This window comes from Corythoichthys intestinalis, chromosome 3 (genome assembly GCF_030265065.1).
Source record: "Corythoichthys intestinalis isolate RoL2023-P3 chromosome 3, ASM3026506v1, whole genome shotgun sequence".
NCBI lineage: Eukaryota > Metazoa > Chordata > Actinopteri > Syngnathiformes > Syngnathidae > Corythoichthys > Corythoichthys intestinalis.
Genome location: NC_080397.1, coordinates 19472408 through 19490964, shown reverse-complemented (window position 1 = coordinate 19490964; position 18557 = coordinate 19472408). Strand labels below are relative to the sequence as shown.

At 42.0% G+C, this 18557-nt stretch overlaps 1 protein-coding gene across 3 annotated transcripts in view; it reads left to right on the top strand.

The window, feature by feature from the left end:
- ptch1 (patched 1) overlaps positions 1-18557 on the top strand; it is a 130862-nt gene that overhangs the window by 90626 nt on the left and 21679 nt on the right. For all 3 annotated transcript variants that reach the window (XR_009062681.1, XM_057831160.1, XM_057831161.1), the window contains exons 16-18: positions 1170-1312; positions 8508-8691; positions 12947-13227. Coding sequence is in view for 2 of the 3 variants with exons in the window: in XM_057831160.1 (XP_057687143.1) it covers positions 1170-1312; positions 8508-8691; positions 12947-13227 (608 nt within the window). In the remaining variant the exon portion in view is untranslated. The remainder of the gene's footprint in view (positions 1-1169; positions 1313-8507; positions 8692-12946; positions 13228-18557) is intronic.

Here is an 18557-nt window from a genome sequence, read left to right as displayed (position 1 = left end):
ACATTGCAATTTTTACTATGAATGTGTGTTCTTAGTATTGTAATATGTAGTACTGTAGATATAGTACCATGGGTGTTTTCATTACATGGCTCATATTTGCAACGTACAGATCTCATTGGATCACAGTTATAACAACTAGCTCCATCCATTTATGATGTGGAAACGATTTTTTAAATTGGCATACAGTAATTCCACATAATACAATCTTGACAATTTCTGCTTGACTGATAGCACCTCTCAAAACATGGGGGGGTGCTTTCTAGAATGCTTTCTAACTAAAATGTGTCTGTCATGCTGAGCAACCTGACGGGCAGTACCAGACTCCCTGGCAGGCTACTCCCGGCCCACGGCCATACGTTGGATGCCAATGCCCTAGTGATACACAAAAGAATCACTCAAATAAATAAATACAGTACATGTTCCAATGATGCTTAATTTTACAATAACATTTTTGAATCCAGCAGAGTACATTTGATATTTTAGTAACATCAATCATTTATTTAGGTAGAATTTTGATTCTACCTGTGTTTCAATTCATCGTCAAATTAGTCAACAAAAAAATTCAATTTTTGCCCAATTGTTATGTTGCTTCTTTTGTCAAAAGGAGTAGAACAAAGAAAATCTAATCCACTGCTCTTGCTAATTAGAGTTTTGGCGAGGTACACTCTAGCAATATGTTGTGTCGTTAGCTCGTTTATGACAGGCAAAGAAAGCAATTCCTTAAGTTTTGTTAAATCACAATGGACTGGGACACTCTCTGACTTTGTCCTCAGGACAGCATACACATAGTGCGTGTGCTTGCGTGAGTGTGTATGTGCGTGAGCCACACAGAGAGAGCTTATGTGTGTGATATTACTGTGTGCAATGGTGGGACAAATTGGAGCCAGACAGGCCCGAGGAACGAGACCCAAAACAACATCTCCCGCAGACGGCCCTCAGTGTGAGTGTTGGGAGAGCGCGGCGCAGGCACATATGGATGAAGAGAAGGAGACACATGTTCTTGATATTTCCCCCTAATGGTCTCTATGAATAAAAAACACAACATTTTCAGCTTTTTCCAAGGTGGTTCAGGGCCAGTTATCATATTAAATCAGCCAATCTTGTTAGTCAAGGGTAGAGTTTGAGTTTCTGGTGTTGAGTTGTGTGTGTGCATGTGTGTGCTCACATAGGTCTGCAGCAGGCATTCGACAAAGACTGGGAGGCCGGTCGCATCACTCCGAACAGCTACAAAAACGGCTCTGACGACGGCGTCCTGGCATACAAGCTTCTAGTGCAAACGGGGCGCAGAGACAAGCCCATCAACTTTAACCTGGTAAGTGTCAGGCATCCTATAAGATGCGTCTGCTCGTCTACCTTTGGTTACAATTGGGCAAGAGGAACGACGCTACCTTGCAAACTTGCACCCCCCTTTCACCCCTCCTTGTCTGTCTTCCCTCATCGTCTCGCGCTTTGTGATGACTTTACCTAGCTGAGGAATTTAAAGCTCTCGCCGGGACCCTCGGCCCGCCTTCTGAAAAACCTATTAACTCTTGCCGAGCGTTAGCGTGTGATGGATGAACGTGCGTGAGGGTTTTCGACAGCGGGATGTCTCCTCGTAGCATGCAGCCTGTCAGCTTAACACTTTGTCTGGGATTCCAAGGCCTAGCACAAAGAAGCTGTTGCGTGAAACCCTAACCAGAACCCATTGGAGCGATTACATGTCATACATTCTCTAGTTCAAAGACATTGAAGATAGCGAAATTGCATTTTGCTTCTTTGAACTAGTATATTAGTGCTGGGCGATTTTAAGATTAAGATCCACGATCATAAAAGTTTTTAGATTGATCTCGGGGATCATCTGTGTCATACTTAATCGATTGTTTGCAGAACCACACTGACTAGTTGGGCAGATTTTGAACAGTCCCTTAAAAATGCGTACGACAGGATTAAAAAAAGTCTTTAATAGCATTATAATGTGAATTAGAATCATATTTTGAGAAAATTCGACTTTATACAACAATTTGGCAAAGCGCAGATGAGGAGAAATTAGTCTTTTAATCTGCCGTTTAGCCACGCCTACCATTATAGGGCTCTAGCATCCCCAACAGGAGGATGACGTCGGCAGGGTCATGGTTTCATCTGATTTAAAATTCAGCCCATTGAGGGGGAATTATTCAGAACGGGGAAAATGTGACGTAGAGCGCCGCAGTATTTTATACAGTATTTTTACAGTCGCACCTCCCAAACGGTATTTTATGCCACCGTAGTTAGTCAGGCTTTTGTCATTTGCCTGCCCCGGCTTCGGAGAATGTAAACAAACCAAGAGGCTTGACAGCTAGCCGACATGCTAAGCTAAACCGAGTGACGTCTCAATGTCTTATTTTCGATTTTCCAAACAAAAAATCACACAAAACAAGCCCGGATCAACATCACACAGCGGCGGGGTTGTCGATTGTCTTCACCGATCGGCAACCCGCCCGGCGGCGAGCAAGTTACAGCTTGTTCCCCTGCTACAGACAGGTGAGCTCGCTAGGGAACCAGCTGGAGAGTACCGCCGGACAAACCGGCCGACGTCGGAGGAGCGTGTAGGTCCCACATGGTCAACACGAATATGGCTTAAAATAATGCTTTACTACACGGCGAAGACATAAACAGAGGGTGGCGTGCAGTTGTTGTGCAGCTAACATGGCAGGATTTGTCTGAGGAGAACTTTTCTCTACATGTCCGTCCATGATTAAACGTAAGTAAATAGTCCTTTATTTGAAGAAAGTTTGTAGTGTTTACTTTGTAATCACTGTATTTGCGACCATTTTTAACCAAAAGTTTCTGATGGGGTTGAAAATTTGACAGAACACCAGGCACAGAAATAGTGCAATAAGCCAAGTATAGCATTCTCCCGGCGGGGGGTTGCGAGACAAGCCGCCTATCGTCGGCCGAGTGGCATTTTTGGTGGACAATCAGCCACAAAATGCAAGTCACCTCCGTATTAAAACGTTTACCATGATCCCAGTATTTGAGCATTTGGGCTATGATTTGACATAATACAAAATACGATGCTTACTCACGTCCTCGTAAGTCCAAAAGTACCACAGTAGTACGGCTTGCTTTGGCCAATATCCGCGGTGAACGGGAACCTTTTGAAACCCAAAAAGGCTCACACGCCTCTCCCAGGTGCAGCAACAGTTTTCTGCAGCCGTTTGGCTGATGTGATGCGAAAAACAATTCGTCCTAAACCCGAGACTGAAGCCAGAAGGCACTCATTTTCATGGCGCGGGATTCCAAAATTTAATATATAAAACGATCGCTTCCACATATTCAAGCGGCCCATTTCATTCAGGAACATAAAACACCGCGTGAAATATGAAATAAACATGCTTTTTGGTGTCATACGCACTTTAAAAATAGTCCAATGTTAATGGTTTTCTCACACTTCAGGTGAGGTAAATCGTAAGAAAATTATACCACCACTATTGTGCACTAAAACACATTTCATTTTTCAGACGGCAGCTTGCTTAATGCAATATATACCGTCAATGAAAAATATTGTTACCAAAAAAAAAAAAAAAAAAAAAAATAAAATAGGGTTTTTTTTAAAAATTGCGAAAAGAATCAAAATTGGACGGCACGGAATAAGGGCTTTTCAGAGACAGACGGAAGGTGACTTGCCATGAGGCTATGCAATTGCTGTTTTTCATAGAGACCAAAAATCGGTTTCCTACGATACTTGACCTTTTGCCTTTTTGACAAAAACATGCCTCAAACATTTTATTAAGTCACTAGGGGAATGTTTTATGTTGTTAGAAATGCATATCTATCCTTATTTATGAATAATAACCAACCATTCTTTTCTCTGTGGTTAGTTCTTGGTGTTGGGCAAGTTGCAGACCATTCCTGGTCAGTCATTATCTAAGATGCTGCTGTTTTACTAACTTTTCAAATAAGCTTTCATCCAATTCGGAACTGGAAAGGAAATGACACCAGCTAAGGTCTCAGCGGGTGGTCCGGACAGCAGCAAAGAGTGGGATTAACATCTCTTCTTTAGTAGAACAGAGATGCCAAATTGCAACACGACTAAAGAAGCTTGGAACTTTGGATAGCCATTGTTTGTTTAGACTGTGTGCAAATTGTAGGTACTGGCGAGTAAATAGAAGCCAACTGAAGATTACGCTTATGGTGTGGCACTTTGTTATGAGGTCTACAGTTCTGAACTCATCAAGTTCTTTCAGCAATAAAAAGGTAATGATAGAAGGGGCTGTCAACACAAATGAATTGCGTAAACAGTGTTGTCACTAAAGTAACACGTTATTGTAATCTGATTTCAGTAACAAGCAATGTAACGCATTCATTTTTCCAAAACAGTAATCTGATTAAAGTTCGTTTCCTTAGTGTCTGTGCATTACTATTTTGTTATTGCCTCATTATGTATGTAGAATGAAGAATATTGTAGTCATGAAGGAAGAGCATTTTGAATAGAAAATGTCAGAAGGTTCCCACTACACGTTCATTTCCATGGTAACTGTTCATAGTTACTTCCTGTTTTGGTCTCGAATCACACGCGCTAAGTGTTTTGGAACTGAGAAAGTCGTGTGGAGCGAGGATGCACATTCGAGTCGAGTGCAGCCACCATTTGAGATGTGCAAGGGAATGTTGATCTGTGTGCGTCCATGAATGAACATGAGTATTTTTTCCTTCATTTTGCAGGGTTCCAGCGATAGGTTGGAGCCACTACATGCGTGGCCATTTCGTAGCTTTGCCGTTGCAATGGCAGGTAGTCAGCGAGCATTGTTTTACATCATATTTCGGTTGCACTTTTATGCCATGAGGTGACGTGTTAATTTAACATCTTTGGGATGTGTTGTAAGTCTGATTGAGTGTAAAGTGCTTACTTGCCACCACGTTTTGTGGCCAAATTGATCACGTATGTGTATGGGGTTCTTCTGAGTTGTGTGGGCGGCCCCAACTTTGTTTATTGCACTGTGCATTTTATTTGTTTGTTGTTGATTATTGTGCAGTGAATTTACATTGTTTTACATTAGCACTAATATGCTGTCAACCCTAAACCCTAACCCAAAGTTCAGAATTTTGGACATTAGGCTTAGTCGGAGTTAGCGAGGGCTTAATTAGTCGGTGAAGTTTCAGAGCTCCTGAGTGGCTAAGCCAGTGTGAGTCAATGGTGGTTGAAATCAACTCCATGGACTAATCAAACCCCCACTAACTTGAAGATTAAGCCCAATGTGAAAAATTGTGATCTTCCTCTTTCAATTCAATTATTGGAAATTCAATTACATGCGATGACATTTTTCTGTTGTCATTCTTATGTTGAGGAAGCAAAAGGAGAACAACTGGTAAAAAGTAACTGATAAATTACTTTTAAAGTAACTTAGTTACTTTGATAATACATAAAGTAATCAGTAAAGTAACTACATTACTTTTTTATGCGTAACCAGTACCGTATTGGCCCGACTATAAGACTTTGTTTTTTTGCATTGAAATAAGACTGAAAAAGTAGGGGTCGTCTTATATTCGCGGTCTAGACGTTATACCCATTCACGATTCTAGATGGCGCCAGATATCATTGAAGCGATGTTCTGTCATGACAGATCTCAGCTACTCTCAAGTTTAACGAGTTTGCATTATTTTATTGCAATGTTTTTCCTTATTCAGATTTGTTTCAAGACCACAGTAACAGTTAGACTTCACTTTGATGGTTAATGCAATCTTATTGCAATTTTGTTGTCTTATCACAATAGATTGGTTTATTTACATTTCAAAAACCATAAGCCATTCATTTACGAATGTGATTGCACTTTAGTTTACATATATAAATGTTCAGATATTAAGATTTGAATGTGGCAAAATAACATGCTTTTTCTCTCAGATATATTGTTATAATCATTTGTTTTAGAAGCACTGTAATTATTTTCTGTATAAAAATTAATTTGGTGTTCAAAAAGTCTTTTTTCAAAGTCTTGAAAAAGAGGGGGTCGTCTTATAGTCAGGGCCGTCTTATATTCGGGCCAATACGGTATTTAAATTACTTTTTCAAGTAAGCTGTGACAACACAGTGCATAAACCATATTTGTTTGCTCACTGGCATTATAAAATTTCATAAAATAAAAGCATCTCCAAAACAAGACGTCAATACAGTACTGTATTATGTTACCCTCTCTCTTAACCTCCTCCTTTGCTACTGTTCAAGGGGTAGCTTATTTTTCAGTTGTATGTGTTTAATGTGTACGTTGTGCAGTATAATGCTACGTCCATTTGACGTCCTTCTTAACAAGAGTCCTTCCCCGGAAAGGTTAGAGAAAGTTTTTGCATTTCCCGCTGTTCAGCTCCACCAAAACCAGCCAGAATCCCTGTCCTTTCTGCTCCCTGCATGCTCCACTTCTGCATTGCCTTTCAACAAGGAGCCTGAAGCTCATAGCTCCTTTTCACACTGCTCTGTGTGTGTGCTTGATTTGTTTTGACGATGGAGTGACTCTATCAAGAGTTACGTTTATCCATGGCGCCGGGCATTGTAAGTAGGGGGTCAAGACGCACAAGTGCGAGCAACATTTGTACAGATGTCCTGTTATTTTTATTGCTCTCCTCCATTTGCTGGGTGGCATTTCCTTCAGTGTTAACAACCAGGTTAACTACACACAGACGGGCTCAGGGACTCCAGCCAATTTTTTTATTGTTACGCTAACTCAAGCATTTTTTTTAACATCACGAAAAAAAGAAAATCTACCTAAGCCCATTAGTACGGCTTCACCCCCTGGACCTTTCCCTTCCTCCCTAGAAGGAGGAATTTATAGCTTAGTGAATGGAGAGTGGCAGCGCAATGTATAGTAAAGCTTCGAACTCCCAATGCAAGGTTACACTTCTTTAACTCCACACGGGAGGCCAGAAATGAGAGTCACCTCTTTTAGCAAACTAAACGCAGCAGAATCTGTTGTACAACAAAAAAAAAAAATCTTAAAGAAATGTCTTAGATGATTATTTTATGAGGGAGTCGATAGCTAATAACGCTAATTATACTGGTGCACACACTCATACGCATAAAGGTTAAGCTAATGAGTTCATTGCTAACCAAAACAAAAGTACCTTCCCATCACATAAACACTACAGTAATTGAGATGAATTCAAATTCCTAGGTTGTGCAATGTATTGACATTTAATAACAAATTTGGCTCTATTTTCCCTATTAGCGCATATTTGGTATGATGCACTGTCAAAATCTGTGCAGAGGCATGTTTGAGCGGTTGTTGTTATTTCACAGGTGTGCGCAAACAGGCAAATTTGAAAGTTGGTGTTTAGCTCTTGGTGAAGGTGAATGTTCTTTTTTTAAGGGTTTGAAATGTCGTGCAACTGGCTGGCAACGAGTTCAGAGTGTACCCTGCCTCCTGCCCTTTGTTAGCTTGGATAGGCTCCAGCACCCTTGCGACCCGAGTGAGAATAAGCAGTTCAGAAGAGGAATGAATTTTTGAAATGTTTCAGCAACAAAATGTCAAACACACCAAAATTGATTAGTATCTTTTACATATCTTTTTAGGTCAAATGCAGATGATTGTGTTAAATGAATTAAAAATATATTAAACTCAAATGGAGGCACTATAATCAAATTAGTTTGCATCGTCACAGACTGTAATATAGGCAGGTTTTGTATCGTTATCCAAAGATTTTATATCGTTTCATCATGAAATTGGTGATTTATACCAAAAGCAGATACATGTTATTGTACCTTCCGCAATCTAATGCACCAGCTTTGAATTTTTCTGCCTATTATTACATGTCGATGGTAAAAGAGTTGGCGTGGTTAAGTGGTAGAGTAGTTGTCCCCCAACCCATAGGTTGTGCGCTGATTTTCCGCTCTGATGAACTTGTCTAAGTATCCTAGAGCAAGATACTGAACTGCGTCACCATTAGGTGGATGTCGATGTACTGTAAAGTGCTTTTAGGGCCTTGAAAGGTGGAAAGGCGTTATAAAAGTATAACACTATTCACCATAAAGTAGTTATAAACAATGAGTAAAATTGTAAAAATTGGGTAACAACGTCAACCATCAATAACACATAATTTTTATTTTGTTTTAAACCTTAACACTGTTTAATGCAAAAAATGCATTGCATGAGATTGAAGGCATGACCTCATCTTTAGTTGAGTAAATACAAATCCACTGTTAATATGGGGTATTTCCATGTTTTAGTGTAGCTTGAAAATTTTAAGAAGAAGTGAAGACGAGTTCTGGAATTTTCAGTAAGGAAACCCAATCAGTTTCTACCCTATCCACTAGCTGGAAAGAGAGAAAAAAAATAATAATATTTGAGTCTTATTTTGAAAAGGACTCCGTCCTCGTTCCCTCCTGCATGTGCTTAAATATGCATTTCATATTGGTGGTCATACTCACTCAGCCATTTCAGTTTTGCATTTCACTATGTCTTCTTTCTTCGATATTTTACACTAGAATTTCAAATAAAACAATCCCAAATCGTAAGTTAATGCCTGTCAAACACAGGACTCAATTGCTTTAAATTTTTTGCCAGCTGACCCGTCACAGGCTCGTGGATGCCGACGGGATCATCAACCCTGGAGCCTTCTACATCTACCTGACCGCCTGGGTTAGCAACGACCCAGTGGCCTATGCTGCTTCGCAGGCCAACATTCGCCCACATCCTCCCGAGTGGCTCCACGACCCCACCGATTCAATGCCCGAAACACGTCTCACCAGTAAGTAGATGTGCCTCATTGACACAAAATATTACAAGAGTACACTTTGTCATATTTCTCCCTGAGGAAAAAGAATAAGCAGTCGCAGGGGATTAATTACTATTTTTCTATGGCTGATACCACCATGTGTACCTTCAGTCTTTATAACCACAACAAACTGCTTGCACTACACACATTGTATCTGTAGAGTTTTATGTAACAAAGTGGTCACACTTAAATTAAGATTCATTCATGTGCTATTTTACCACTATATTGTTCTGTTAGAAAAAAAAAAAAAAAAAACATTCAATATTACACAACTTAATTCAATGCAATGCATCCATCTTAAATATTTTTGGGGCTCCTTATGGTACTGTATTTATAAAAAGGCCACCAGGGAGCAAAGAATACAGTCACTCGGAGAAAAATGGTGAGAAAATAAAAAAGACAACTTCTGCCAGTGACGTAGTAAGCCTCAGTATTATTCGGCATTTTTTGCAAAGTTGTACAAATGCTAGTGAGCATTGAATATTGTCTGTCTTTATGTGTTGCTCTGCCATTTATGTTGAACGATATGTTGAAGCGCCACTTACATAGATGCTAACCGCCAGACGTGGGTAGAGTAGCCAAAAATTTTATTTAAGAGTAGCGTTACTTCAAAATAATTTTACAAAAGTAAAAGTAGTCATCCAAAAATTGTACTCAAGCACAAGTAAAAAAGTATCCAGTGAAAAGTATACCCAAGTAATGAGTAACTGCTTATTTTTGTTTGAGGTTTTTTTTGTTTGAGTTTTTTTATTTTTTTTTTTAAGGGTGTTTTTTTTCTCTCAGGACAAACTCTTCTATATTAACTGTTGTTATAATGATACTGTACAATAACCCATTACATAACCACATTAAGCCAAAGAAATACAAAAAAAAAAAAAAACATTGAATTTCGGCAAGAGAGGGGGGAAAAAAAGACAGAAATGAAGCATTATTTGTCCAAAGAGCATGAGTGCCCTGCCCTCTAGTGGAGAAAATAGTTCCTAGTTTGAATAGTGAATATTGTAGTCTCTTCATAGTTACTATTATGAAATTAAAAGGATCATATATCCGGTTTTCCGTGGTCAATCAGTGCTAAATAAAAACTGGGAGAGAGGTTTAACTCCGCGCTTTCGAGTCATGTTGAGGGCAGCGCTCTATGTCAAATACTTCATATTTTATAGTGCTTCAAAGACGCCACGTGATTGAACAGGCTGGCATGATCATAAAATGGCAAGCTTGCGTCTGATTGGTGTAACTGAGTCATGTGATTATTGTTGTGACGTCTCATTAGTAAAATTAGCAGCGCTACTCTTGGCAATGGCATCGCTGGATAAAAAAAGAAACATAAACTTAATATGTCAAATAAAGAGGTAAAATGAAACGACTCTTTTGTAGCCCAAAGCAGCGAAGACAGAGTAGCGTTTTTTCTTCACAAATCTACTCAAGTAAAAGTATGGCTTAATAAAACTACTCTTAGAAGTAAATTTTTCTCAAATAGTTACTCAAGTAAATGTAACGGAGTAGATGTAACACGTTATTATTACCCATCTCAGTTAACCTGTAATTTGTTGTTGTTTTAAAGCACCATAATTCTCCTTGCTTAATGACAGTTAACTAAATACAGTAGAAGTGCTATTAAATTCAAGCCTCTATTTTTTTTTCAATAGAGTTGGCAGGTGCTTGGTTTTGGTTAACAATATCTAACGTTAGTAACACTTTAAACCTCCACGTGAGAGAGACAAGATGCAGCACATTTGCCTCAGTGCCAACAGGTCCTGGGTCTGAATCTTAGCTTTGACCTTCATCTGTAGAATTTGCTAGCTATTTCTGTGCTTGTGTGGATTTTCTCTTGGGTTCTTCGACTACCTTTCATGTTCTGGAAAACTGGATCAATAATCGTTATATGGTCACTCTACGTTCTGGTCATTCACTGACTGTGAATAGTTGTTTCTCTGTGTGTATGATTGGGTGGCGATCAGTCCAGGATCTATACTGTCTGTGCACAGTTTATGAAGTCAGCTAGCATAGTATTCGTTAACACAGTATTATAATTTTCCTTCAGATTCGCTGCATGTGAGAAGTGTTTACTCCTCGTGGTTTTGGTTGTCTCTCTATTAGCCCTATTCGGCCGCCCATGGCGAATGGTAAAATCTAGGGCTGTCCCAAACGACTAATTTTCTCCCGATTAGTCAGCCGACTATTTTTACGATTAGTCGACTAATCTAATAATTATTTTTTTATTTTTTTATTTTTTTAACTAATTTAGCAATGAAATTTTTGTTGACGCTTATCAATTAAAAAAAACATATTGGAACACTCAAATCATTTATTAAAGTACAAATAAACACGTAAATAACAATAATAAATCACAAATAAACAATGAGTTCAAATGCTGATAGAATTAACTAGTGTAGCATCCCGATTGAAAAGATGGTCTCTTAAACTGATGGTTTACAACTTTTATTCCATCCTTGATGTAAACACACCATAAGAGCTACGGCGCACACAAATAAAGCAACACAATTAGAAATTAACAAAAACTTATTCCTTTTATTCATTCATTCATTCATTTTTCCTTTTAAACCTTATTTATATATCAATGAATTGCCTATATGAATTGCCTTTACCTTATTACGTTATCATTGACAATCTCTCCCTTGAGTGCAATCACTGTATATACTGTATATATTTATGACCTTTTAACCTTATATAATTTTCTATACCATAAAATAAACCATAACATGAAATAAACCTTTCAATTAGCATTAAGAACAATACTAATAGCACTTATAGGCCCATTGTCAATGAAACATTATTATTTAGTAAGGCGACAGCACCCTCTGGTGTACAAAAAAATGAAAAAAAAAAAAAAAAAAACTTACAAACTGCGTGAAGGCGCTTGAGGTGTTTATTCACGGCCGACGTGCAGCTAAGCTTGGCACTGAAGAGACAGGACAGAAGAGTGTACTCTCCTTTGTTTCTTTGAAATAAGTCAATGTTTTGGACACTCTGGTGCGCTTTTTTTGGCTTTGTGCCGCTTTCCCTGCTTGCAAACAGAGCATCCGACATTCTAACTTTCCACGCATATATTTTTTTAACCCTTCATTTACCGTCGACGGCATGTTGTGCTCGTCGACGGATTTACGTCATCGATGACGTCGACTACGTCGACTAGTCGGGACAGCTCTAGTAAAATCCATGCAAATCAAGCACACATATGCATTATTAAAACAACGACACCCTGTTCCCTGTCCCACACATGCACTATAATATATGCGCAGTACGTACAGTATATTTATATATAATTTCTATACAATAAAGAGCTACATTAGGGCAAAAATTAAGGCATGTTTGGGTAAAAATACTGTATATTTGTATATGCAATATAACTTAATTAACATCTTCAGATATGTATTGTGTGGCATCAAGCAGTGATCCTAAAAGAACTGCCAAACACTGGAGTGTCCCTGCATTATTAGTTATAGCCTATAAAGTTTTCGTGGCATGATGTAATTCCATGTCATGTTTGTAATAAATATGACTGTGAATTTTGCACTGAAGATACCTTTGAAGAAAATCGAAATATCAGCCAGAAAAAAATCTCAATTTCATTTTTTCCCCAAAATCATTCAGCCCTACAGTGGACCAATGTTAGCTCTGACACTGCCTTGTCTGGAACTGATATACACTCATTAAGCTGACTGCCCCATGAGCTGGCTTGGACTCAATGGAGCTCTGTTTCAAAGTGTTCTATCCACCTGCACCACACACACGCACGCACACACATGTATATACAGAGACATACAGTAGGTGCTCCCTAGTGTGAGATTAATTGGTTGGCAAAGATTAATCCTAGATTATGGACCGATTCCTATATTTACGAGAATGCTGAGCAGAATTCCAATTTGACAAAATCGACAAATTCATAACAACATTTTGCAAATACAGTCTTATATTTTAATTAGGTTGATTAAAAACGAATGCACCAAAATCAGCACGCAATATTTCAAACACGAAAAACATCAGAAAACTCTAGTTTAGACACAATTAGGTCATTCAGATCAGCCACTTGTTCAGATCTTTTGTTTAAACACCCAAATTTTTCGGTATTAGTTTTTCACACAAAACCGTGTAATGCTCCAAAGATGTTGGTAACTGTACTGTCTTTTCAGTTCAGGGTCAACTCTTCAGAAATTGCGGAATTTCTGCTAAAAATGCTAACATTGTTGTTGCTTTATCTGTTCTTTAGTCCCTGCCGCAGAGCCCATCGAATATGCACAGTTCCCCTTCTACCTCAACGGGCTCCGGGAGACGCCGCAGTTCGTGGAGGCCATCGAAAGCGTTCGGGCTATATGCGGCAACTACAGTCGGCAGGGTCTGCCCTCCTACCCCAACGGCTACCCCTTCCTCTTTTGGGAGCAGTATGTCAGTCTTCGTCACTGGCTCCTGCTCTCCATCAGTGTGGTGCTCGCCTGCACCTTCCTGGTCTGCGCACTCTTCTTGCTCAACCCATGGACCGCCGGCATCATTGTGAGTACCAAGGACACAGTGCATGCCTGCCCGCTAATGTGGCATTGAAAGACACTTTAAAGGCAGTTGGGATCATTAAGATACTATAATTCACACTCCACAAATCAGTAGGTGTCAGCACAGGTATCTGTTACATTAAATTACTGTACATTATGGAGGATCTAGAGCAGGGGTCAGAAATGTATGGCTCGCGAGTCATATCTGGCTCTTTTGCTGAGCGTTTCTGAATTTCTGCCAACTCTTGACTGATCCCCAAACTTTAAAAGTGCGGAACCGGTTATCTCGCCTGACATGAACAAGTTGTGGCGTCTATTGACCCATTGATGTTGGACACTTTAAACGTACTTTGCAATAATATGCTTCAATCCCTCCCCAATCAGTGGTCTGCTCATTTCAGATTGAGAGGGGACAGGCGTTACAAACAGGTGTTACATAGCATTTCTGAGACACGGAGCTGTTTGACGAAAGAGATTGAGCCTACGCTGATCCAGCGGCAGGGCTGGCTCCTCCCAACTCAGTGCCAAGCCATTCATTCGTTCAAACTTCATTCATTAATTTATTTTCCATGCCGCTTTTCCTCACGAGGGTCGCAGGGGTGCTGGAGGCTATCCCAGCTAGCTCCGGGCAATAGCCAAACCAATTGGAGTATTTTAAAATGCCCTCTTGTGGTTTCTACTTCCAGCAAATATGCGTAACGCCATATCGTGTTTACATTTGCTATTGGCCAAGTGGTGTGTGGACAATGCGAAAATTGATTCAAGAGAGAGAGGTTTTTTTAAATCACCACCTCATTTTCCTTGCTTCCATTAATGATATGCAAAGTACTTCTGAACAATTTAAAAATACTTTTAGGTTTTGAAGGGTTAAAAAGAAATAATACAGTGGATCCTTATGATACAAGCATCTCAGTTTTTCACGATACGAGCATTGTCACGAGAGAAAATGACTGTCATTATGCGAGCAAATTCTCAGCAAAACTCTTTTGCTTTGTCTCACCAAGTATCTTGGTGTCCTGATAGGGGGCATATGAGCATCTCAAACCTACAGCAATCGCCCATATGCCCACTTCTTGCTTATCCTCGTTGACTCTGGCGATAGGATTTTGTATCAAATTGTATCTGAATCATTTGTGCTTACAAGTGAACACTAAGCAAATTTTGTTTTCCTTGTTATGCTATCGTTTACTCAAATATTACGGTGCATGTACGGCTGCCGTCTGTATGGCTCTCTCTCCTCATGTTCGGCTTTCTCGCTTTTCGTTACATCACTAGACTTCACCCGTTATGGCAAGTGCTACTTAGTATACAGTATACATAAATAACATTTTTTTTTTTACTTTTCTTTTACAAAGTAATTATCCTTGAAAGTGATGCCTTGAATCATTACCGTATATAGGGATAACATGGGGCCCGTGTTACGTTTTGCATGCATTAAATGGAATTCAGTTATTTCTTACGGAGAAAATCATTTCATGATACGATCACATTCATGTTATGAGCTAAGTCGTGAAACAGATTGTGCTTGTACCATGAAGCTGTAGTGTAAATCATTTATAACAAATTTAGAATCTTTAACAACACGTCGGCAAACTATAAATATATTTAGGGGACATTATTTGCTTTAAAAAACAAACAAACAAACAAACAAAAAAAAACAGCATTATCTGTTCACCCTAAACTGGTTGCTTGCCTCTCATGAACCTACTTGCGGTGGCAGAGCTGCATCAATCAAATGAGTTTTTGCAAAACGATTCATTTTTGGACTTTTTCTGTGTGGTCCAGAGGGCATCTCCAAGAGAACAGGAGAAACAGAAGACTTGTCTGCTGAGGTTTATTGTAGGCCTAGTCACCATTGTTTATCTTGTGCTGTTTAGTCTACACTAACACTCCCAGACACTAAATAGACAGGGAGAGGATGCAAAGCTGCTCATCTTAAAAATTATACATTAAGAAAAAAAAAATTCCATCCTCGGGACTCTTTTCTCGTGTCAGCAGCAGTGTTTCCACGGAGACACACAAACACGCTAGTGTGTGTATACATGAATCCATTAGGCTGGATGCATAAACATACTGTGACATAATTCACACACAACACATACACTTTCAGTCAAAAGTTATTAGAGTATGTTTTATTCAACGCAATAGTAAAAAGTCTCAGAACTTTTGACTGTGGGTGTACAGTCACAGTTCTGTTTTCTCTCTCTTCGCGGCGGGATGAATTTTATGGCAGTCAGCCACCCTGGCCACCCGAACCCTCAGACTAGGAAGGGAGGAATGGCCCTTGTGCCGATCTAGCAAATTTTACAGGCAACATCAAGGGGCAGGTTATATTCAAGGATTCAAGGATTTTTATTGTCTCCACAGTTCGGGGCCGTTTACATGGTGACTCTCTGAGAAGACGAAAAATTTCATGTTTGCATTTATATGGTTCCGTCTTCATTCGAACAATGTCGCAATTCCGCATGAAAACGATGTAGCATTCATGCCAGGCCCTAGGGGGCAGTGCAGATTTACAAGGCAACAGCGAATTATGCAGTTTGACTTCCTCAGCCCAGAAGATAACATGCCCACCCACTCCAAGCAATTGCATTTTCTTTTGTTCAAAAAGGCACAAGAATTGAAACATTCAACATATTTAAAATATTATTAAAAACAGTAAATTAAAGCCAACGTTCCACCATATTTGCCGTTTTTAATGTTTAGTAGCACCGCTGCGCATGCCCAATGTAACGTGTACGAGTGCTGACGTTATCGGCGCGGTCCTGCGCCGCGGGAGCTTTTGATATGTTTGTAGAGCAAGCCCCCTTTCAATCCCCCGCAATCAAATTCTTTCACTTTGGAGGCAGGATTCCAAGGTTTGCGTCTTTGCCTTCCATCTTACGATTACGACAACCATACGATTGCGAGGCAACTCCGCAACACAGTCATTGCGTCTTCGTGTCGCAGAGTTGCCATGTAAACTGCTCCTTCACATTTGCATGTTAATGGTGACAAATTCGAACTCATGTCCCGTTTAGAAAGCCAATATAAATGCAAAGTAATTCTATCCATCCATCCATCCATTATCTTCCGCTTAGTCCGGGGTCGGGTTGCGGGGGCAGCAGCTTTAGCAAGGAAGCCCAGACTTCCCTCTCCCCAGCCACTTCAGCCAGCTCCTCCGGCGGGATTCCAAGGCGTTCCCAGGCCAGCCGAGCGACATAGTCTCTCCAGCGTGTCCTGGGTCGACCCCGGAGCCTCCTGCCGGTGGGACATGCCCGGAACACCTCTCCAGGGAGGCGTCCAGGAGGCATCCGAACCAAATGCCCGAGCCACCTCAACTGGCTCCTCTCAACGCGGAGGAGTAGCGGCTCGACACCAAGCCCCTCCCGGATGACCGAGCTTCTCACCCTATCTCTAAGGGACAGCCCGGACACCCTGCGGAGGAAACTCATTTCGGCCGCTTGTATCCGGGATCTTGTTCTTTCGGTCACGACCCACAGCTCGTGACCATAGGTTAGGGTAGGAACGTAGATCGACCGGTAAATCGAGAGCTTCGCCTTTTGGCTCAGCTCCTTCTTCACCACAACGGACCGGTGCAGAGTCCGCATCACTGCAGACGCTGCACCGATCCGCCTGTCAATCTCCCGCTCCCTCCTACCCTCACTCGTGAACAAGACCCCAAGATACTTGAACTCCTCCACTTGGGGCAGGATCTCGTCCCCGACCCGGAGAGGGCACTCCACCCTTTTCCGGCTAAGGACCATGGCCTCGGATTTGGAGGTGCTGATCTTCATCCCAACCGCTTCACACTCGCCCGCGAACCGCCCCAGTGAGAGTTGGAGGTCACGGCTTGATGAAGCCAACAGCACCACATCATCTGCAAAAAGCAGAGATGCAATGCTGAGGCCACCAAACCGGACACCCTCAACGCTTCGGCTGCGCCTAGAAATTCTGTCCATAAAAATTATGAACAGAATCGGTGACAAAGGGCAGCCTTGGCGGAGTCCAATCCTCACTGGGAACGAATTCGACTTACTGCCGGCAATGCGGACCAGACTCTGACACCGGTCGTACAGGGACCGAACAGCCCTTACCAAGGGGCCCGGCACCCCGTACTCCCGGAGCACCCTCCACAGGACTCCCCTAGGCACACGGTCGAACGCCTTCTCCAAATCCACAAAACACATGTGAACTGGTTGGGCGAACTCCCATGCTCCCTCGAGGACCCTGCCGAGGGTGTAGAGCTGGTCCACTGTTCCACGGCCGGAACGAAAACCACCCTGCTCCTCCTGAATCCGAGATTCGACTTCCCGACGGACCCTCCTCTCCAGCACCCCTGAATAGACTTTACCGGGGAGGCTGAGGAGTGTGATCCCTCTATAATAACACCGGTCCTCCGGTCCCCCTTTTTAAAAAGGGGACCACCACCCCGGTCTGCCAATCCAGAGGCACTGTCCCCGATGTCCACGCAATGTTGTAGAGGCATGTCAGCCATGACAGCCCTACAACATCCAGAGCCTTTAGGAACTCCGGGCGGATCTCATCTACCCCTGGGGCCTTGCCACCGAGGAGCTTACCAACCGCCTCAGTGACTTCAACCCCAGAGATCGAAGAGCCCACCTCAGAGTCCCCAGACTCTGCTCCCTCAAAGGAAGGCGTGTCGGTGGAATTGAGGAGGGCTTCGAAGTATTCTCCCCACCGACTCACGACGTCCCGAGTCGAGGTCAGCAGTACACCATCTTCACTATACACAGTGTTAATGGTGCACTGCTTTCCTCTCCCCAGACGCCGGATGGTGGACCAGAATTTCCTCGAAGCCGTCCGGAAGTCGTTTTCCATGGCCTCGCCGAACTCCTCCCATGTCCGAGTTTTTGCCTCGGCGACCGCCGAAGCCGCAGTCCGCTTGGCCAGCCGGTACCTGTCAGCTGCCTCCGGAGTCCCACAGGCCAAAAAGGCCTGATAGGCCTCCTTCTTCAGCTTGACGGCATCCCTTACCGCTGGTGTCCACCAGCGGGTTCGGGGATTGCCGCCACGACAGGCACCAACTACCTTACGGCCGCAGCTCCAGTCGGCCGCCTCAACAATGGAGGTGCGAAACATGGCCCACTCGGACTCAATGTCCCTCACCTCCCCCGGGACAAGGGAGAAGTTCTGCCGGAGGTGGGTGTTGAAACTCTTTCTGACAGGGGATTCTGCCAGACGTTCCCAGCAGACCCTCACAATACGTTTGGGCCTGCCAGGTCTGGCCAGCAACTTCCCCCGCCATCGGAGCCAACACACCACCAGGTGGTGATCAGTTGACAGCTCCGCCCCCCTCTTCACCCGAGTGTCCAAAACATGTGGCCGCAAGTC